The 22,965-nt window shown below is 47.7% G+C and overlaps 1 protein-coding gene across 2 annotated transcripts; it reads left to right on the forward strand.

Annotated features, from left to right (window-relative positions):
• The first annotated feature begins 1,425 nt into the window (after nucleotides 1-1,425).
• Nucleotides 1,426-21,201, forward strand: LOC122373492 (pancreatic triacylglycerol lipase-like). 2 transcript variants are annotated; one of them, XM_043351610.1, is made up of 11 exons: nucleotides 1,509-1,755; nucleotides 12,134-12,358; nucleotides 12,413-12,556; nucleotides 12,834-13,114; nucleotides 13,818-13,964; nucleotides 18,455-18,680; nucleotides 18,948-19,195; nucleotides 19,449-19,581; nucleotides 19,840-19,966; nucleotides 20,185-20,385; nucleotides 20,715-21,201. In XM_043351610.1, the coding sequence occupies exons 1-11, from the start codon at nucleotides 1,734-1,736 to the stop codon at nucleotides 21,037-21,039; spliced, it is 2,079 nt and encodes a 692-aa protein (XP_043207545.1). In that variant the 5' UTR covers nucleotides 1,509-1,733; the 3' UTR covers nucleotides 21,040-21,201. The 2 variants fall into 2 exon arrangements, with proteins under 2 accessions (XP_043207543.1, XP_043207545.1); XM_043351608.1 differs by having other exon boundaries at nucleotides 1,426-1,755; nucleotides 12,134-12,556.
• Nucleotides 21,202-22,965: the final 1,764 nt, after the last annotated feature.

A 22,965-nucleotide genomic window follows, 5' to 3' on the forward strand; every position in this document is an offset into this window, starting at 1 on the left:
TCGACAATTTCCAAGAAGCCAACGCGTAACTCGGGAACCAATAGAGCTATAGCGCTGCGGAAAAGCGCATTCGATAGCCCTTTTAACTGAAGAGCCCTTTTAACTTTTTCTGAAAAATTTTCTCAGATTTGACTTAACGTCAACAGTTTTGCCTGCAGGGGGCAAAAACTACAAAAATAGCCGATTTTTTTCGGAAACAGATTTTTCTGCAATAACTTTTGACCCAAGCCTTGTACGAGCTTACTTTTACCAGCATCGTGTTCCTCTCGTCAAGACGCATCGAATGAACTATAACTTGACCTTGAAAGGTCAACTTAAAAATTTGACCTCAGGTCAAGGTCATGACCTGACCTGAAAGGGTCATGTTGCATATCAGTCGATCCGTATCGTCGAGCTGAACACATCTAAGGCGTTTTCATCGCTCTAGCATGCCTCTATCAAAAGTTATTTGCGAAAAACTGTTAGATACCATTCGTGACCTGAGATGACCTCAGGGGCATAAAAAGGGGGTCACGGACACCATTTTCATGTTCAGTGTGTCTAAATCACTTGTAATTCAGTGTTTGGGAGTGTTTATAATGTCCTTCATCCAAAGAGGCGCATTTCAATTTTTCCCATTGACTTATAGGTAATGGTGAGGTCACAAAATTGACCTGACCTTAGGTCATCGATATCAAAATTCTGAGATATACATTTTGTATATGTTATTGCTCTTAGCACTGGCTGAAAGTTTCAAAGTAATCGGTCACTCGGTGTAGCTATGGCAGACATTGAAAGTTTTTATGAGGTGAGGTCACTTCAAGTGTCCTGGTGACCTGACCTTGAAAGACTTTGGTCTGAAATTTTCACAACATGTCTAGAATTAACGTATGATAAGGTGTACCAAATACAGAGGCACGGAGCGCCGCCGTTTTTGAGACATTCGCGAAAAACCACAGGGGGGGTGTTCAACCCCCCCCCCCCAGCAGGGCGCGGGTTAAAAGAAGCATAACAATGAATAGAAGCCCTTTTGTTTCTGATCACGAATGATTGGTGGAATATTTACCTACATCATTTTGATATCTCAGCCCTATTTTGCTGTTTCTCATGTGGCAACAGCTTTTTGTTTTGCAGAAGGCTGAAACAGACCTACCTATCGGACGTCAAACAGTTGTTTCGTAACATGAGACTGGTGAATATTCTTACTTATTGCACATTGTGATAAAACCTGCTTCGAATCGTTAGAATGTCAGTGGCTGCGTAACATGTGACAAAACCTACAATCGGCCATCTCAGCTGCAGTAAGGACACGGATGTAATAGGTGACGGATTGCAGATAATCTCTCAGCTGGGCGGGCTGTTTCATTGCGCCGCGACAGCCTGTCGCGATAGGCTGTCGGCTCGCGCTCCTCTCCTACCTGTACCGGCTCTGGGTCGGCCGGTTACGTATTATACGGGTTTTACACGGATGGGAGCCGCCTCTGTGTCTGTGTGTGCTGACCGGCGCGGCGGTCAGCGGTGACCGGCGCTGTGACAGAGACTGTACCGGGTGAGAGTGGGCCGCGGAGGGTGGACCGTGAACCGCCGCCGTGGAAAGGGACGCCGCCGCCGCCGTCAGTGGTGACTGCACGGCCGCACGTGCAGCAGCGAGGTGCGTCGATCGAGTGCTGGTGCCGTCGCCTCCATCGAGTGCTGGTGCCGTCCGGAGGACGCCGCGGGGACTGAGTGGTCCTGGGTGCGGTCAGAGAAACGACATGATGAGGGCGGCGATGAGAGGTGAGTCACGAGCTCACCGGCAGCGTTTTCCCGCTGGAGAGCCGGTTTTGCTAATGGATTACATACATACTACCTTCCCGTGAACCAAAGCGTTTCGCTCGCTGAAGACCCGGTCTTGCTATATGGATTACACACTACCTTTCCGTGAACCAAGTGCTTACCATAAGCATAGGTGTATAAACGCACTTTGCCATAGGCATAAAATAAACCAATGTGCCCTACAAGTAAACAGCGCATTGCCTATATTGAATGCGTCGGATGGTAAACAGTACCTATTTGCAGTCTATGCATGGGATGGGACTTTCAGCTTCCTAAATCAGATACCCGGGTGTGATTTCCGTATAAGTTACGTGGCACACACGCTCTCTGGTCGTATGGAAGGACAGCGTGGGAGTTATAAGGAGTTGGTGACCTATCAAATCGACATCAGTCTTCCTTACTTTCATACCCACATCGTGCTACGTCTGATGGATGCACAATGCACATGTTTGCCTACCACGCACATTGCACACATAAATACCTGTGTTATTTGTGCTAATCGTGTACAGTGACGGCTGGCCAATAAACATATGATATCAATTAGGTAGTAAAAATGTATGTTGTACGTGCATTGCTATATTCAGAATCACAACCTCATAAGCAGCGTAGACTAGCCGGTGCTAAAGGAGTAGGTATAAGAAATATCGTAATGCTTGCTGTGGTGACAAAATATAGTAGGTATATACGACAGAGGTCAGTTCGCTTAAGTACGATTATTATGGCTTCATTCTATGTTGTAAGGGCACCGGCCTAAATTGTGTTCCTATACCTAAACCTATGCATATGCATAGCAAGGCTGCAAGTATACTTCTGTAGAATGTCGACAGATCGGTCTAATACCGTAATAAAAATGTAACGCATCTGCTTCGGGCAATACTGTTTGTCTAGCATGTAAATTAACGTTCAGCCAAAGCTAGAAATGAAACGAGCAGTGTGAAGCGGTTTTAAATAGCCTTAACCCTATTAGTGGCAGGGGGGGGGGGGTTGTTTTTATCCACCCCTCAGGTTTTTCGGGAATATCTCCGAAACCGCTGAAGCTACGATGCTGAAATTTTCTGACTTTTCCTAAAACTAAATTGGGCACATTCCCTGAAAATTTCAAGTTCATAACTTTACCAGGGGCGGCTCCAGAGCACTGGGAATTGGGGGGTCCTTTTCGTGAAGCGAGTCATTTGGGCGAAGATCACGATGCTGCACCAGTTTTACGAACAGTGAATGAAAGGTATCATGTGATAACATATACAGTTATTGTGCATCCTCTTTTGACACGTTTTTGCTATAATAGGCGGATCCAGGCGTCCAAAAAGGGGGGTTATGTTTTACCTCCCAACATAGGTGCCCTGACACCGCCTATGCATGACCAATACAATTGTAGTCGTTCTCTCATATGAAAATTGTAAAATAACAAGACCATTACCACCCTTTTTAGAAACAGTACCAACAAAAACCTTATTTACTATACTTTTGTGCATCCCCAATCTCAATGATCTGTATCCGCCTATGATTTTTGAAAATGCATATTTTTAGGATCCATGTGAATTCCTGGTTCATTCTCTATCGATCGGCAAAAGTTGCGTTAAGATTGGTTCAGAAACCTGGCCGTGATAAACAGTCTAAAATGTATCTGCAATTTGCCCGTTTTTACCCCCCTCTACCCCCCCCTATTAACATTTTTTAATTTTTATTTTTTAGAAATGTAGATCACGTTGAGCGAAATCGAATGCCGTTTGAATTTTGAAAATCGGCCCGTTAGATCTCGAGATATCAAGGGGGGGTCGTAAACAGCCCCCCCCCCCCTGCCACTAATAGGGGGTAGCCAGGAGCCTGCCACTAATAGGGTTAAGGCCAGCCATTTTCATCTGTTTCTTTCATTTGATGCCTTTCAACATATGCTGCATAGCGCATAGTACATAACACTGGCATCGGTAATTGGCATTCCCTTAAAATCGCATCTACAGCTCCGTTCGTTCATATTGAGAAACACATTCTCATCGATTAGAGTCAATAGTCATCGTTTTATATGTAGCTTGCTATGTAACTCGTACGTAATAATAACATTCAAAGAAGCTGACAGCCTGGGCCACCAGCTGAAACGAAACCTTGCAAGCTACCGCAACAGGCTCCAATTTTCAGACTTGGGCAACCGTTCACGCCTGGGTAAAGCTTTTCAGACCCCAACGGAAGGTGCCGTGGAGTTGTATGATGGTTACTTTCACCTCGCGCGGTTATGCGGACCGCCAGTGTCGGGGCGACCTATGCTAATAGGCAAGAACACTGACGCCCAGGAGGTGTTAGGGGCAGCGAAAGTATTTGTCAGTAAAAACTGGGTCAGACGCCTTCAAGGTTGGTGAGGAAAACATCCAGGGGCTGTGGATGAGCTCCTGAGCTTAGCTGAAGAAGCTCTACAGTTGCGACACATAGTCAAAAGCATGCCTGGTACCGGGTGCAAAGAGTGTAATATGTTCTTTCTAGCGACCATATACCCACCTACTGATTGCAATAGCGTGGCTTGTTGCTCGTAGGTTGGTTACGGAGCGAGCGAAGCGAGCGTAGTCTTTCCTTAGATTAACGGAAATTTCTGAGTATGAGCGGCCGGCCGTGGTCACGCTTTTGCGAGGCTTATATCTCAGCAACCACTTGACCGATTTACACGCGGTAATTTTTGTAGGGTAGCTTCATTCCTTCTACCAAGTATTGGACTATTCCCGATGCATGTGGGTGACCCCTTATGCACGTGCCACGTGCAAAACGAAGAGGTGTCAGTTTTGTAATTGTTGCAATATCTCGGTAACTACTTGGCCGATTGCGCTGAAAGTTGGCATGTAGGTAGGCACCCACTAGGCACTGCATATACATGTGCCAGAGTTGGGGTGCTGCTGCACGTGCGCACGTGGAGGGGTCGCTTCCAGATCTCGGGAACGGCTGGACCGATTGCGCTCAAATTTGGTACACGGTTAGGGACCGGTTAGTAGGGTGCCGTGCACAAGTCAGTTGGGACCCATTTTGCACGTGCGCACGTGCAGGGTGCCGCTTCCAGATCTCGAGAACGGCTGGGCCGATTGTGCCCAAATTTGGCACATCGCTAGAGACCAGTTAGTAGGGTGCCGTGCACAAGTCAGTTGGAGGTACCCCCTCGCAATTTCGCACGTACAAGGCCCACCCTCTCGCTCGCTCCGTTAGTCGCCCCAAAAGGCGTTATACTGGTTACTAGATACTGGACAATAACATCCTAAAACGGCCGAATGTGCAACAGTGCGTGCTAAAAGCCCTAGGCGTGCAACATGGAAGATATGGTTGCATCACTTTGCTACAGCAATAGAAGCAGTAAAAACAATGGTCAGAACGGGTCTGGGTCACAGTACAATGTTACGATATCACATTATCCTAGTTGTACTTGGGAAATTTGTAGCGGTGGACTTGAAGACAGCGGAGAACGCGCATAAAGTTTCCTTGAATAACTTTTTTTAAAAGTTGCTATTATGAACAGCCCACAGCTAAAGTAATGTGCAGTTTTACTCATCCCAACAGATGACTTTGACTGACATTTTTAAATATGGATTGATCCAGGAGTAGACAGCAAAATATAAAGCTGCAACTGCAAAGATAACGACTGCATTTCAAGTTTCATTTTGGTCTGGCAAATCGTTCCTAAGATACAGAAGCAAAGCATAACCTCGACTGAAACCGCACATTATACTTCTGCGGTGGACTGTATGTACTTATGTACTTACCTACCTACTACCTACCTCATCATGGGCTCGCCTATTCGAGTGAGCTGGATGCTGCTCTGATTGCAAAAGATGAATATTGCATTAAAAAACGCCATTCTACTTCACGGAGCCAAGCTCATGTAGTTGGTTCATTCTCCCCGGCTGTCAAGTGGCAGGGATTACATCATTACAGACCAGACTAGTGACTTGAGTGCGCCTCACCCAGCGAGGGTTACAGACCAGACTAGTGACTTGGGTGCGCCTCACCCAGTCCAGATGGTCCGCCAATGAACCTTGGCACCAGACGGCATGCACAAATAATCAACTCTCTTCGGCAGCGTGTTTAATGTGTTGTGCAAGCGATCACCTGCCAAAGTCCAGCATTCAACATTCTACTCGATGAGACATGTTCACACCTAGCTGCATAAATAATGAAGATATCTTTTCTAAACAAGCAAGCTTTTCGTGAAACACGTTCAGCAAATGTTTGCAAAATATTCAGAGCGCCATAAGATCGGAGCTACTTCCCGTCCATGTGACGGTCATGGTCTTCAGTGCATTGAAACTCATTCAATCCAACCCCGACTAATAAACAATTTATTCAACTTCGCTGTTTACTCTGACAACTCGTAGGTGCATTCATTAGTTGTTTCATTTCTTTCTTCATCAGCTTCTTGTTTTATCTTGCTTCGATTTCGATCAACAACATTCTAGTTTTATCAGTGGGTAGTTATCCATCCCTTTCAATAACATGTACCAATAGGTAACATGTACCAATAGGTATTCAATAGGTATTCTCAATCCGTCTACATATATCCTGGATACACAATGCAAATCGCTCGTTTTCGATCAGTTTCTGTTGTGGTTAGTTCCGTTCCGTTTCCGTTCCACTTCCTCTCCGTTTCCGTCCCGTTTCCGCTCCGTTTCTGCTTCGTTTCCGATTTACACTCCTCCCGTCATTATACACTTCCGTTCCGTTCCGCCACCATGCGTGTAGTTACGTCAATCCCATCGTTGTCGCCCTTCACCCACTGCTCTGTCCGATGCTGTGTTGCCTGTGTCCGTGCCTCTGTCCGTTCCTCTCTCCCCGTCTATCCTTCCTCCCCGGCCCCTCCCTCCCCCGGCGATCTCCACCCGTGCCGGGAGCGCTTCCATTGGTGGAGCCGCGTGTTACTGGGTGAAAGTGGCTCACCGCAGCCCAACTGAGACGGACACTGAGCGGAACGAACTGCCGGAGAGGAGACGCACAGAGACAGCTGATGGAAAAGAGAATGGAGGTCAGCTGTGCACGCCACGATTGTGGCCTTAGCGCCGGACTTAAGTCGGCACAGGGGGTTGATGCAACCCCCTGTGCCGTTGCAAAATCCCCACAGGGGCTTTTCGCAAGTATACCTTTGCAGAACACGTACCTAGACTTTGAGATTCGAGAAGAATTTGCCCGTAATATGAAATAGCTTTATGTAAATGTATTCATTGACAAAAAAAACATAAATGACAAAAATATCTGAAAAAATGACAAAATGACAAAAATATCTAAAAAGGGAAACATGAAAAATTAAAATTAATATCAGATCAGTTGCCAAGCTGTGAGGTCGCATGCCATGTCACATTCGGCCGAAACTAACGGCTTTGTAAGCTTCCGCCTTCTGGGGCCTGCTTTTGCACTGCTGCAAGCAAGATAACACATGGTGGTGAAAAGCGACAACAGAAGATGTGTTACTGTTTAATTCCTTTTTTATTCTGAGGCTCGAATCCTGAGCCTCAGAATAATAATTTGGAGCGAAATTGATGTTAGACGCCAGATGTCAATCAGCGCTCCCGAGTCCTGAATGTTTCTCTCATGACCGGTCATGTGTCAAGTTCATCCAAGGTCATTCGAGGTTACCTGCGATTAACATTGACGTCGTCATTTCTAAAAAAAAAAACTGCACTGATTGACACAAATACGAGTAGAGCACGCATAGAATGGTTGCATTATTTTGTAATGCAACCATTCTTTGGATATCATTAGTCATCGACAGTTTTGCTTTTATCCGCCCCCCCCCAAAAAAAAACAAGTGAGTGTCATTGACCTGAGCTGTGGGGTCCCCGGTTGGCCTGATAGTCTGATGCTTTACAATCGGGTTCCATTGCTATTTACCGTACATAGAGTGAATGGCTTGTTTTCTTTTGGCATTGTAGTTCATCTTTATTCTTCATTAGTCTTATATATATATAAATGCAATGAAAACCCTAAGCCTCATGCTAATAATTGTATTGAAAATAGGGCCAAGAAAATGAGACAACTGTTTCGTGCATAGCACATCGTCAGGTCTGAAGTAAACAATCAGTTCATAGTTTTTTAAATGTCACACAAAGCCTGCTCAGTGAATACATCTTCCTCCTAGTTGCGGAATGGTACATACAGTGAGTTATGAATATTAACATATATACACTGTGTCTATATTTGCTGTGTCAGGATGTCACCTACATTGGTTAAACAAAGCGACAAGTCCGGCTAAGGTTCAACGAGCATCTCCGTGATGCAAAAAACAAAACAAAAGACAGCCCTTTCGGTGACCACATCCGGACCCATCACGCTGACGCCATCATCACAACATCCTCCCTGAACATAAGCATACTACGACGCTGCAAAGACGTAGCAAACCTCAAAATTACTGAATCACAATGCATTAGAGATCTGAAACCCAAACTGAACACTCAGACATCCTCCTGGCAACTTCTCACCCCACCTTCTTATGGCTCCCAGTGAACACCCACTCACTCACTCACTCACTCACCCACTGACTGACTCACTCAGTCACTTAATCACTCACTCACTCACTCACTCACTCACTCACTCACTCACTCACTCACTCACTCACTCACTCACTAACTAATTCTATCATCCACTCATTCAACCACTCACTCGCTCACTCAATCACTCACTCACTCAATCACTCGCACACATGCTGCACAGTGCACACACACACATACTGCACAATGCACACACACACATAGGATTTTCTAAGCAATTTGCACACATATATAGGCTCTTTCATTCTACCATCTTTTCATTTATTTGTTCACATACCCGATTCCTACCATTCAAATAGACTGGGATCATTCATGTCATCTACTGTCATTTGTTATAATCACTGCGAACGACCGTGTTTTTACTTGTGAATCGAAGTGCGTGTATATATGTTAATATTCATAACTCACTGTATGTACCATTCCGCAACTAGGAGGAAGATGTAGGTATTCACTGAGCAGGCTTTGTGTGACGTTTAAAAAAACTATGAAATGATTGTTTACTTCAGACCTGACGATGTGCTATGCACGAAACAGTTGTCTCATTTTCTTGGCCCTATTTTCAATACAATTATTAGCATGAGGCTTAGGGTTTTCATTGCATGTATATATATAATCATGAGCCTTAAAACCGCGCTTTCTTTCATCCTTCATTAGTCTTGTTTATCTTTCTTAATAGCTGTGTTGTTATATTTATCTCTGGGGGCGTTGCGAAGTCGCCAAATTTTTGGACCAAGTAGAAGCTCACTTATGACGTCATAGATCATTGACCAAGCCTGACCTGACCTGACCTGACCTACAACTGGGGTTGTTTATGCTCTCTGTCTCTAACGCGGTCTGAACAGTCGCAAAAAATCGCTGAGTGGCACCAACGTCCCCCCCCCAGCTGGCGAGGAATAATCAGTGCGCTAATAAATTTAGAAACATGCCTTTGGATCATCAGCGTGCACAACTACATATATGTTCGTATATATAAGCTGACTACAGAATGATGTTTCATTCTTCATAAGCAATCAGGCCCCTGGATCGATAGGCTGTGCCGCATTACACATGCGGAGTGACGTAGGTTCTTCCAGTGACCTAAAGCTCGCCAATAGCATGCTTAATTATATGTTAACGTCACTTTTCCGGAGTGTAAGAATATTTATGCACGAGACTTTGCGATTTAAGACCACATGTGCTTAAATGATTATTTAAGCACATGCTTAAACATTAAATGATTATTTAAGCACATGTTCATAAATGAACGACCGTAGGGAGTTAATTTATGAACAAGTGCTTAAATAATCATTTAAGCACGAGTGGTCTTAAATTGCAAAGTTGTGTGCATAAATATTCTTGCACGACGGAAAAGTGATGTTAAGTGTATTTCAAACAATTTTAAGTCGTGATTTATAATCACGAATGTGCAAAACTGCCCATTTCTGTATAGTTTTGTGTGTAAAGAGGGTTATTTGTGAGGTAAAGAAAAAAGTTGGGACTTGATTTTTGGGGAAGAGGAAAGAGCACATGATCATAAATAATAACCCGACTGCAGACAGAAAATATATTTATAAGCATGCGTCATTTGTTCGGCTCCTTGGCATTAATTCACACTTGCTCTCTTCGTTCAGCAGCAAGTCCTGATGTCTTCTTGATCGGGTTGAAATTCTAATTTCAGAAACTTAAGATAATACACTAAGGTTTTAAAGATTATTATGATTTTTCACCTCATGTTTTCATCTATAACCAAGTGAATGCTGCTGCCAAGGCTGCTACAAGGGCTGCTGCGGCGACGACGGCGACGTTTTGCAAAAATTCACCGTTTGTTTTGTGTCTGCAAGCAGTTTGCACGTGATTTATGCACAGCAGCCTCATATTTAAAACACAAAATTAGCATGGTGTTTTTCGGAAAATTGTTTTAAATGCATGATTAAAGGCCCCACCTAGGAACCTTTCCAGTCAAGTGATCGCTTGAGAGGGGCGTAACATCGCTCTGTAGTCAACTGTACTCAAAGTGGCATGACTCCACTTTTCTTTATTAATCTTGTTTCAGCAGTTCAAATATTCAGAGAGACGCTCTGAGGTATGTAACAAAACCGGATCCTAACGAAACAAAAAGTGCTTTAAATCCGCCGAGCGTGCATGGATGAAGCGCCCCTTATCAAAACAGGATAAGTCGGTGCTCACAATTATGCAATGTTTTAGCAAGGACTTGTGTCTCGCACCCCACTGGGGTATGCGTTGTAACGCGCCCTTCTGGGAGGGGGCTATTCATAGCCCCTTCCTAACTCCGAAACTACTTGGCCGATTGCGCAAATTTTAACCCTCACCGGCACAGGGTGATGCACCCCCCCCCCCTAAGGTTTTTCGCGGATAACTCGCGTAAAAAGCGGCCGATTGCGACGAAACTTTCATTACTCTCGCATTGCTCAATTTTACACCTACACTGAAAATTTCATGACCCTAACCCAAATGACCTTTGACTTGTGACCTCTTTTCCGAGACCATGTTTGGCCGGAATCGCGATTCGGCGTAGTCGGCTCGCATTAGCCGCGCATTTGCAAGCTTTTCGTGGTTTCAAACGTTCAAACATGTGATCTGATGTTGCTCCCATGCATTAGGGTGGGTGTCAAGGTCACCTGAAGGTCAGGTCAGGTCATTGACCTTTGGTGACTCGGTTCACTTTTTCGAGTTTTACATGTTTCTAGGCTAGTTTTTGGAGATGAATTCGAATTTAGCAACCATTTGAACATTTACGAAGTAGTTTTGGTGCCTTCGTAACATGTTACGAAGCTGTCAGAGGCGGATGACAGGTACTACGAATACCCGTCACGACTCACGACCCCTACCGGTTGACCTGACCTGACCTTACCCGACCTGGTCTAAATGCTTAACGACATCATCTGTGATAAAACTAACACGATATCCGTGATCAGCACTCCGGAAAGCAGCCAGCCACACTTTTAGCAGCCACACTTTACCACTTTCTAACAGGTCCCGACATTCCCGATTTTTGGGTCATTGACCTGACCTGGAAGGTCAACCGACGACCTAGGACCTTAACATTGGGTATCATTGGCTTCCTCTCGTGACGGGCAGCACGCTCGTTTTTCCACGAAGCTCTAGCTCCATCAGGGGCCAAACGCGAGGGGGGGGGGGTCGTACCCCCCTTGTGCAGTTGAAGGACTGAAAATGGCCTGTGCCGGCGAGGGTTAAACGGCGTCTGATCTCCCGGGAAAAGAGTGAAACCTAATTTCATTTTGCTCTCGAGGTCACCACTCACCGATAACGTAGCAGGTGAGGTCAAAGTAAAAATCATCAGTGTTTGGTTTGGCTTGTTCACAATTTGGGCTATGGCAGTCGACTTACAAGTCTGGGAAACGTCAACTTCATTGTTACCCTTATTACCATGGTAATAAGGGGCTCCTGCAGGAGCCCAAGCGGGGCGCAGGTTAACGATTCGCACCACACTGAGGAGGGCTAACTATTCATAGCCCCCTCTCGTTTGTCTGCAATAGCTTCTAAGCCGCTAGAGGTATCAACATGAAACTTTAAGCATGTACCTTCGGCTGAATCAATTTGACATCCTGTATCAAAACCTCTGGCGAGAATTAATGCGACATTTTATATGATCTTCGTACATATGTACATGCTTTATTGTTTATACAGTAGGACACACACTTAACTAGAAGCCTGCCACTACCGAAGAGTGGCGAAGAAAGTGTGGTCCTTGGTCACGGTCGTCAAGTTAGCTATAGCTAAAGATGATGCTCACATTTTGGCCATAAACTGTTGATGTAACTGTTGATGCAATCTCAACTTCATCAAATCGGTTTCATTGTTGTATGTTGCAGCTGCCGTACTGCTGAGTGTGCTGGCCGTGTGTGCGTCGGCGGCCGACCGGCCCACTCCTCCCTCCGCGTTCTCCCCCTCCACATTCTCCCCCTCTACATTCTCCCCCTCCACATTCTCCCCCTCGACATACTCCCCCTCCGTCCCCTCGACATACTCCCCCTCCGCCCCGTCCTACCCGTCGACCCCGGCCTCGGTTCCGTCGGTCCCGGCCGGCTCCGGCTCCATCGGCGGACTCTTCAGCGGCTCCGGCTCCGGCTCCGGCTCCGGCTCCGGTTCCGTCGGCGGGTTCTTCAGCGGCGCCGGCGGCTTCCTGCCCTCGCTGATCCGCGGCATCGGCGGCTCCATCGGCGGCACCATCGGCAGGATCTCGCAGTACGACTGGTCCAACCTCTGGAACAACCAGACGGCCAACATGATCATGCGTGAGTCACTCCCGGGCACAGCGTGTGGTCTCCGGTAGGAACCGTTTGCTAGCTGCTTATTTCCTCTCATTGGACAGATATAGACGCATCCATTATTATGTAGCCCAGCATTCGAAACTTGCGGCCAGCTGTTGAATAAAGTCGTTAACCTAAAATATGTAAACGAATATATGGACGATTGGACGCTATTCAATGTGAATGTTGTCATATCATAACCAAGTGTCAGAAAAAGATATCCTCTTCTGTTCAACTCACCTCCAATGACTCTCACTACCAGGTGACGACCACGAGAAGAGCAAGTGTTACGACGACATCGGGTGCGTCAACTACACGGACGCGTGGTTCCACTCGCTGTACCGGCCTGTGAACTTTTTCCCGCTGGAGCGGCGCATGATCCCCACCCGGTTCTGGGTGCACACGCGCGCCCGGCCCGACTCGAACCTGACCATCTCGACCGGCGACGACAGAGCGCTGGAGCGGGCCAACTTCAGCGCCGACCGCGACACCAAGTTCATCATCCACGGCTTCCTCGACACGGGCACCGACGACTGGGTCCGGGTGAGTGGGTCCGGATACAGACGACTGGGTCCGGGTGAGTGGGCGACTGGGTCTGGGTGAGTGGGTTCGGGTGAGTGGCGACTGGGTCCGGGTGAGTGGGTTCGGGTGAGTGGTGACTGGGTCCGGGTAATTGGGCCCGAGTGAGTTACCGGATACCGACGACAACGCGCAAAATGAAAAATCGCATACAAGATAAAAGGCTGAGTGAGTTCTGCAGCGATGTGAAACGAAACTAGCTGCGACTCATATCTCATGTTAACTGTATAGAGCGCTTCACATTATGCGTGGAATACCTATAGTATGAGGTGAATGAGCGAAGAGCTGCAAAACGAGAGATCGTGAGAAGGTTTATTATGAAAGCAATTCTATTGGCGCGGATTAGAAGAAGCAATGCTACATATAGGCACAGAATAGATGGTAAAAAGTGAATGGGAAGTGAATGGGGTGACCCTATAGCTGAACTGCGTTACTGCACTGGCGATCGTATTAGTGAGTGCTCCGATCAAAAAGGCATTGTGCGTTACACAATGCAGCTGGTCACATGCTAGATGCAGCATTAGTTACAATGCAGCTCGTTACATATTGAGCAATTTGTTGATCATTTTAATTTCGTTCTGGCTATAAGGGTATTATTTAAGTATACCTATCATTACCCAGCAATTCTCACTCGATGACCGGTATTATTTGTTTGTGTTGGTTTCAGGAGATGGCTCAGCGCCTGTTGGATTACGGCGACTTTAACGTAATCGCCGTGGACTGGCGGTACGGCTCACTGCCCATGTACCAGCAGGCGCTGTCCAACACCCAGCTGGTCGCTATGGAGACCGCCCACCTCATCAGGTGGCTCCAGGTGCGCGCTCAACGCTTACGTAACAGAGCCACTGCCGAGCCGTACGGTCGGCAGACGTGTGTACTTTAAGGCGCGTTCACAGAGTTTCTCTAATCCGTGTTTGCTGTCTGTTGTTTGTTTTGTACAGTCTGTCGGTGTTACAGACACTCGGACACTAGCTGTCCATACCGCGGCTCCGGTAGTAGTGCTCACTGAACACGTGACATCACGTGTGGGGCCGCCGGCGTGGTATGGCCCGCTGGTGAACCGGTTGTCGCTCTGGGAACCGGTCCCGGCAGTAACGCCATCCGCTCCGGTCTGTATCAGGCACCCCACGGTGCGGCACCTATCAGCCCCGGGTGTCAGTCTGCCAGTCAGTCTGCCAGTCAGTCTGTCAGTCTGTCTGTCAGTCAGTCTGTCTGTCAGTCCGTCTGTCTGTCAGTCCGTCTGTCTGTCTGTCTGTCTGTCTGTCTGTCTGTCTGTCTGTCTGTCTGTCTGTCTGTCTGTCTGTCTGTCCGTCTGTCTGTCTGTCTGTCTGTCTGTCTGTCTGTCTGTCTGTCTGTCTGTCTGTCTGTCTGTCTGTCTGTCTGTCTGTCTGTCTGTCTGTCTGTCTGTCTGTCTGTCTGTCTGTCTGTCTGTCTGTCTGTCTGTCTGTCTGTCTGTCTGTCTGTCTGTCTGTCTGTCTGTCTGTCTGTCTGTCTGTCTGTCTGTCTGTCTGTCTGTCTGTCTGTCTGTCTGTCTGTCTGTCTGTCTGTCTGTCTGTCTGTCTGTCTGTCTGTCTGTCTGTCTGTCTGTCTGTCTGTCTGTCTGTCTGTCTGTCTGTCTGTCTGTCTGTCTGTCTGTCTGTCTGTCTGTCTGTCTGTCTGTCTGTCTGTCTGTCTGTCTGTCTGTCTGTCTGTCTGTCTGTCTGTCTGTCTGTCTGTCTGTCTGTCTGTCTGTCTGTCTGTCTGTCTGTCTGTCTGTCTGTCTGTCTGTCTGTCTGTCTGTCTGTCTGTCTGTCTGTCTGTCTGTCTGTCTGTCTGTCTGTCTGTCTGTCTGTCTGTCTGTCTGTCTGTCTGTCTGTCTGTCTGTCTGTCTGTCTGTCTGTCTGTCTGTCTGTCTGTCTGTCTGTCTGTCTGTCTGTCTGTCTGTCTGTCTGTCTGTCTGTCTGTCTGTCTGTCTGTCTGTCTGTCTGTCTGTCTGTCTGTCTGTCTGTCTGTCTGTCTGTCTGTCTGTCTGTCTGTCTGTCTGTCTGTCTGTCTGTCTGTCTGTCTGTCTGTCTGTCTGTCTGTCTGTCTGTCTGTCTGTCTGTCTGTCTGTCTGTCTGTCTGTCTGTCTGTCTGTCTGTCTGTCTGTCTGTCTGTCTGTCTGTCTGTCTGTCTGTCTGTCTGTCTGTCTGTCTGTCTGTCTGTCTGTCTGTCTGTCTGTCTGTCTGTCTGTCTGTCTGTCTGTCTGTCTGTCTGTCTGTCTGTCTGTCTGTCTGTCTGTCTGTCTGTCTGTCTGTCTGTCTGTCTGTCTGTCTGTCTGTCTGTCTGTCTGTCTGTCTGTCTGTCTGTCTGTCTGTCTGTCTGTCTGTCTGTCTGTCTGTCTGTCTGTCTGTCTGTCTGTCTGTCTGTCTGTCTGTCTGTCTGTCTGTCTGTCTGTCTGTCTGTCTGTCTGTCTGTCTGTCTGTCTGTCTGTCTGTCTGTCTGTCTGTCTGTCTGTCTGTCTGTCTGTCTGTCTGTCTGTCTGTCTGTCTGTCTGTCTGTCTGTCTGTCTGTCTGTCTGTCTGTCTGTCTGTCTGTCTGTCTGTCTGTCTGTCTGTCTGTCTGTCTGTCTGTCTGTCTGTCTGTCTGTCTGTCTGTCTGTCTGTCTGTCTGTCTGTCTGTCTGTCTGTCTGTCTGTCTGTCTGTCTGTCTGTCTGTCTGTCTGTCTGTCTGTCTGTCTGTCTGTCTGTCTGTCTGTCTGTCTGTCTGTCTGTCTGTCTGTCTGTCTGTCTGTCTGTCTGTCTGTCTGTCTGTCTGTCTGTCTGTCTGTCTGTCTGTCTGTCTGTCTGTCTGTCTGTCTGTCTGTCTGTCTGTCTGTCTGTCTGTCTGTCTGTCTGTCTGTCTGTCTGTCTGTCTGTCTGTCTGTCTGTCTGTCTGTCTGTCTGTCTGTCTGTCTGTCTGTCTGTCTGTCTGTCTGTCTGTCTGTCTGTCTGTCTGTCTGTCTGTCTGTCTGTCTGTCTGTCTGTCTGTCTGTCTGTCTGTCTGTCTGTCTGTCTGTCTGTCTGTCTGTCTGTCTGTCTGTCTGTCTGTCTGTCTGTCTGTCTGTCTGTCTGTCTGTCTGTCTGTCTGTCTGTCTGTCTGTCTGTCTGTCTGTCTGTCTGTCTGTCTGTCTGTCTGTCTGTCTGTCTGTCTGTCTGTCTGTCTGTCTGTCTGTCTGTCTGTCTGTCTGTCTGTCTGTCTGTCTGTCTGTCTGTCTGTCTGTCTGTCTGTCTGTCTGTCTGTCTGTCTGTCTGTCTGTCTGTCTGTCTGTCTGTCTGTCTGTCTGTCTGTCTGTCTGTCTGTCTGTCTGTCTGTCTGTCTGTCTGTCTGTCTGTCTGTCTGTCTGTCTGTCTGTCTGTCTGTCTGTCTGTCTGTCTGTCTGTCTGTCTGTCTGTCTGTCTGTCTGTCTGTCTGTCTGTCTGTCTGTCTGTCTGTCTGTCTGTCTGTCTGTCTGTCTGTCTGTCTGTCTGTCTGTCTGTCTGTCTGTCTGTCTGTCTGTCTGTCTGTCTGTCTGTCTGTCTGTCTGTCTGTCTGTCTGTCTGTCTGTCTGTCTGTCTGTCTGTCTGTCTGTCTGTCTGTCTGTCTGTCTGTCTGTCTGTCTGTCTGTCTGTCTGTCTGTCTGTCTGTCTGTCTGTCTGTCTGTCTGTCTGTCTGTCTGTCTGTCTGTCTGTCTGTCTGTCTGTCTGTCTGTCTGTCTGTCTGTCTGTCTGTCTGTCTGTCTGTCTGTCTGTCTGTCTGTCTGTCTGTCTGTCTGTCTGTCTGTCTGTCTGTCTGTCTGTCTGTCTGTCTGTCTGTCTGTCTGTCTGTCTGTCTGTCTGTCTGTCTGTCTGTCTGTCTGTCTGTCTGTCTGTCTGTCTGTCTGTCTGTCTGTCTGTCTGTCTGTCTGTCTGTCTGTCTGTCTGTCTGTCTGTCTGTCTGTCTGTCTGTCTGTCTGTCTGTCTGTCTGTCTGTCTGTCTGTCTGTCTGTCTGTCTGTCTGTCTGTCTGTCTGTCTGTCTGTCTGTCTGTCTGTCTGTCTGTCTGTCTGTCTGTCTGTCTGTCTGTCTGTCTGTCTGTCTGTCTGTCTGTCTGTCTGTCTGTCTGTCTGTCTGTCTGTCTGTCTGTCTGTCTGTCTGTCTGTCTGTCTGTCTGTCTGTCCGTCAGTCTGTCAGCCAGTGTTACCGGGAGCAGTTGTAAACTTTGCGGACGTCTCGTCTCGTCTTTGTGGTAGTCGGCCTGCCGCCAGAGGCGATTTCGGCCGTGTTAAACTTTGCGGACACGATCAGTGCCCAGATTGACCATCTAAATGGACGATGTGGAATGCGTCACCGGCCGCGCTCCTCGTGTTTCCGCTTCCAAGGAGGCCTTATCCCGTAAAAACTTTAAAGACGTTAAACGTGTATGAGACGTCAGAGTCCACCGGGAGGCCATGAGCTATGTTTATGGGCAAATGGGTAAAACAAGCTTTCAATGCTTTTATTGCATTGCATTGATTGACTGTTGATAGTAAAATCCATGCTATATGGAGACAGGAGATCATGCAAACTAAATGAATGAATGAATGAATGAATGAAGGAATGAATGAACGAATGGACGGAGGGACGGACGGACAGTTGGACAGACGAACGAACGAACGAACGAACGAACGAACGAACGAACGAACGAACGAACGAACGAACGAACGAACGAACGAACGATTGAATGAATGAATGAATGAATGAATGAATGAATGAATGAATGAATGAATGAATGAATGAATGAATGAATGAATGAATGAATGAATGAATGAATGAATGAATGAATGAATGAATGAATGAATGAATGAATCAATCAATCAATCAATCAATCAATGAATGAATGAATGACGCTAAGGTACCGAACAAAGTTCAACTTATCAAAGTTATTAACTTAATTAACTATATCAAAGTTCAACTGAGGGAACATTTAATAAATATTGCTCTCCCGAGTTCCGACAAGCTCAACTACAGGTTTTCGTACTCACCATTTATGTATTGGCTCTATGTAAGTAGTACGGCAAATCTACCAGCCTCCTTCTGTTTTCTTACTTCGACCTGAGTCAGGTTTTTGACACTCCGACCTGCCGCAGACGGCGCCCTCACACCCCTGTGTTCCCTTCCCTCGCTCTGAGTCAGGTTTCTGACACTCCGACCTGCCGCAGACGGCGCCTTCACACCCATGTGTTTTCTTACCTCGCCCTGAGTCAGGTTTCTGACACTCCTGCACCCTGCCGCAGACGGCGCCTTCACACCCGTGTGGTCCCTTCCCTCGCCCTCAGCCGGGTGTCTGACACTCCTGCACCCTGCCTCAGACGGCGCACGGCCTGAACGTGTCTCGGGTGCACGTGATCGGGCACAGTCTGGGCGCCCAGACGGCCGGCTACGTGGGCGCGCGGGTGCCCGGCCTGGGCCGGATCACCGGCCTGGACCCGGCCGAGCCCGGCTTCCAGTATATGGCGCCCGAGGTGCGGCTCGACCCAAGCGACGCCCAGTTCGTCGACGTCATCCACTCGGATGCCAGGAGCTTCATATCGTCCGGTGAGGGACGGGGGTGCAAGGGGGTCAGATCATTACTCGGATGCCAGGAGCTTCATATCGTCCGGTAGGTGACAGGGGGTCAGTTCACTCAGTGGGAGGTCGGGTCATCGAATCTGACGCACGGAGCTAATCTCGTCCGGTGAGTGACAGGATGAGGTTTGGGGTCAGGTTATCCAGTCAGCCGTCAGGGAAGGCTGTATGTTGGTCGGAGTGGAAGGTCATCTCCTCAGTCCAGGGCAGGACGTCTGACCCCACCTTCCCATCCAGGTCTTGGAATGCTCCAGCCGTGCGGTCACGTGGACTTTTACCCGAACGGCGGCAAAGACCAGCCGGGATGCAACTCTTACACGCACACGCTGGCCGCCTTCCTGGAGGGCAGTCTGGACGACTTCGAGAGCGAGCTGCTCGCCTGCCGGCACATTCGGGCCGTGCGCATCTTCACCGACAGCATCGTCCAGAAGCCAGAGTGCTCGTTCGTCAGCCACGAGTGCAAGGACTTCGGCGACTTCATGAAGGTGAGGGAGGATCAGCGATGTCACCCTGTTCACTAGGAGATGATCTTGCGGGCATTGATAGGCCAGGGATGAATTGGGATTGAGATAGATGTAGGTGAGTGCTTAACCTGGGTCTGGGTGGGCATTCCATTGTGAAGCTCGACGACGAAATTGTGTTTGATATTTCATGCATTGCTGCTGCGATCGCCATGTACAAATAATTGTGCTTCTATACATAGTGATATTGATCAAAATGAGACCGTTTCCTTTTCAGGGGAAATGTAGCACCTGTGGCAAGAACAGCGAACGTTGTGCCTCAATGGGATATCACGCCGACAAATACATCTACAAGAACAAAACGCTGGTGCCGTTTTATCTAACGACGTCCTCGAGAGCTCCATACTGCTGTAAGTCACACTGCTGAGAGTTGACAACGTATTTAACGACAGCAGTTCTCCCATCAGTGAAGCTGGAAGTATGAGACCTTACGAAACAGTAGAGACGACAACAGGAATGACAGGCCAATGCACAACAAATCTCTGAGTTTAGTTTCGTCATTTACCAGTGTCTTGTTTTGGCTTCACATGTCGAGAATGTCACGTTTTCTATTTCAGATGTTACATGCCCTATAGTTTCGTACGTTATTCGTCATGTTCTGGTTTCAGTGCGGCACTATCGGATCAACATTCAGCTTGGTGACCCGGACAATGATCAGCGCGAGGTCAAAGGGCACCTGGTGATCTCCATGTACGGCCCCAAGGGCCGACTGGAGAGGTACCGACTGCCGAAAAAGTGAGAAAATAACTACTTTATATGCATGTTACAAAATACAAACGTTGCATTCTTCTCAAAGCATCCTTGGATAATCATACTGTCGCAAACATCGCCATTTCGCAGGCACTGAATGGGCAACACGCAAAACAAGGATCGGTAAAATTGATCACGCCATCTGATTGTCAACTATTGTCGTTTGTGCTAGATCTAACCGCAGCATCCACTTTCCACGGCAGGGACTCGCTGACTCTCAAGCACGGCCAGACATACAGTTTTCTGGTGCAGACGACGGTGGCGCTGGGGCCCGTGCACCGCGTGCAGCTCTCGTGGGACCGCCAGCGCGGCTCACTGCTGCAGATGCCCTGCCTGCTGTGGTGTCCCGACACCAGTCTGGCCGTGTCGCATGTGACTCTTCTCGACATGGACCTGCCGGACGGGTCAGTCAGACGCGGCAAATGGCGGGACGGCCTCTGGCGGACAGTAGGGAGGGGCGCCGGCTGCAACTGTCTTAATCTGAATCCAAAATATGGGATTAACTCTTACGCGATAGTTTTTGAGTCTCTTTCGGTTTAAAAAGGTTAGGATTTCAGGAAGCGGGACTAGGTCTAGACATGAGGCTGAGCCGACCGCCTGGTGTGTGGCAGTGGCTGAGCCGATCCCGTCACCTTTCATGCGGATGTGTCGATTCTGAGGACAGCGAGATCGTTCGAGCTCTGCTAGAACTGCCGGTGCTTGTTTCGCGGCTGACGTCTGCGTCACATTTCAGCGATGACGACGCGGGCCAGACCTTCTGCCCCTCGGCCGCCGCCCCGGTGCTCATCAAATCCGGCCAGGACCGCGTGACGCTCTACAACCAGACAAGCTGCGTGGACGGCCGCGCGGCGGCGGCCCCACCGAGTCTGCGCGCCGCACACCCCTCCCGGCGGCGGCCGCTCAGCGCAGTGACACCTGGTGGCGACCGCCAGAGGCTCACCTTCCGGGAGAGGACGGTAGAGCCGGAACGGCCCCGACTCCTCCGCATCGTCCGGCAGCCCACCGAGACCAGAGGCGGTCTGCTCCAGCATATTCTCAGGCTCGTTGAAAACTTTTGAAGTCTAGCGGTACCGTGAAATTTTCCGAAAATACACTTTATTCGGAAAGTTTCCAATCGTACATCATATGTAGGAAATGATAGTAAGACAGCTATCTGCGCTAGGCAATAGCTGAAGCGTTGTGCCAGTTTACCTTCGGATATGGTGTTTTTGTTACATATTCAGGAGGTGTTTCAAGCAGTTTATTTTCACGCTTGTTCAGCTGCTTGGTTTGTGATGTTTTTGACATTGTGAGCAGCTCTGTTGGTTCAGTGTATACTCAGTGTAGTGTAACCTGTAGGCATTGCATCTTCGTTTTTACTTGTACACATTTTTGAAATAATCACGACATGAAGTCAAGTCAAACGCGACGCCAATAGCAAAGCCTTTAATTCCATCATTCTTGGAGCTGCATGATGCTTGCTTATTTACGTTTGCGCTGCTTTCCTCGGAGCTGCGCCTCACCAGTCTACAATGGCCTACCCTCGTCGGTCACTTAGCAAATCTAGAATAGAAAATCGCCATCGGTATGCCAGTTTTACGCGATGTGAAAGTGGCGTAGCGTAAAAGATACACAGCGATACAGTGTTCATACGGAATGCCTGTTTTTGCATCACGTACGTACAGCCGCCGCACGTTTACACTGTATACAGCACATCCAACATGACGGTTATTTTGTTATGAGCTCATATGATACTGAACGTTTGCACGGTTCGAAATATATATATTTTCTCAGCAAAATGCTTATTCGTTTTTCGAAAACATGGTGTATGGTAATATGCAGAAATAAATAGAATAAATAAATAACAAATTTAGTGAAGGGACCAGTGGAAACTTGGATCTCGAGTTTTAGATAATCTTCCAGTTGAGTAGTAATTTCAATTATTGACCGTTTAATACGTCAAGTAAATACGACGGTGTAGTCAGTGTTTCACAATGAACGGTGCATGGTATTTGAGCACTTCACGTACGTACAAAACAATGCCTGTAGGTCATGTAACAGCTTCATTTTATACATATAGCACTGAGGTACATAGATAGAGATACGTGGTGAATCTGTTGTTGTCGACACAATATTTTCTCATTGAAAGCAATAAGCATCATATTCTACGCCAAGCTGAGGTAGGACTAGGAGAAGCTCTTGCTGGCAGCGAGCGACATCTCTTGTGGAACGTTTCTTTAACGATTAACCTTTAATTCCGGTCCAAGAGCTAAGTCAAATGTTGGATCAGCGCTTAACAGTCACAGGGAATTATGCCAAGTAATGTAGCTAACTGACTTGAGCTATACATATGTTACGGGCCATATGCTAACTTGGGCAGTATGCAAACTACCAAACAGCCCGGGCAGTATGCATACCACCCGGGTAGTATGCATACTACCCGACCCCTTGGGCAGTATGCATACCGCCCAAAAGCTTGGGCAGTTTGCATACTGCCCGCTTCTTGTATTAAAGTTGTGTATTCCATGTCCATTTTCAAAATATTAATGACTACCTAAGTAACGTAGTTCAACCGCGAAGTCTTTTTGCCGTCAAACGTGATTTATCGATTGAAGGGTGGAGTAAGGATTGAAATATAAAGACTTAAAATTATTTTCCCAGAATTTTATTGTTAATTAGCCAGCGGCCAACAAGCCATTTTCATCTGAAATGACGACAGATCTATAGTGTCATCACTCGATTTGGTTTGGCACCTGGATCTGTAGAGGGCGTTAATATAGTTTCAATAGCTAATGTTGCATCGGAAACCATTTACATGTAAGACGTCACAAATTATCATGGTCAGGTTACCAGGTCAGAGGCCAGTTTTACCAACAGAAAAATAGCCGCCGGTCGGAATTTTTTGGCTAAAGACCGCTTCACATATGAGCATTAACGGTTAAGCCCTATCCGCTGTGGCCATCGCGGTTACGTATGTGAAGCGGTCTTTGGACAAAAAATTCCGG

The sequence above is a fragment of the Amphibalanus amphitrite genome, unplaced genomic scaffold, assembly GCF_019059575.1.
Source record: "Amphibalanus amphitrite isolate SeventyFive unplaced genomic scaffold, NRLGWU_Aamphi_draft 001504F_arrow, whole genome shotgun sequence".
NCBI lineage: Eukaryota > Metazoa > Arthropoda > Thecostraca > Balanomorpha > Balanidae > Amphibalanus > Amphibalanus amphitrite.

Excerpts from the sequence above, each read along its gene's own strand:
- LOC122373492 (XM_043351608.1), top strand. The coding sequence starts at position 1,734 with ATGATGAGGGCGGCGATGAGAG. Across the intron at positions 12,557-12,833 it reads GACGGCCAACATGATCATGC|GTGACGACCACGAGAAGAGC; the intron begins GTGAGTCACTCC and ends TCTCACTACCAG. Across the intron at positions 19,196-19,448 it reads ACTTCGGCGACTTCATGAAG|GGGAAATGTAGCACCTGTGG; the intron begins GTGAGGGAGGAT and ends TTTCCTTTTCAG.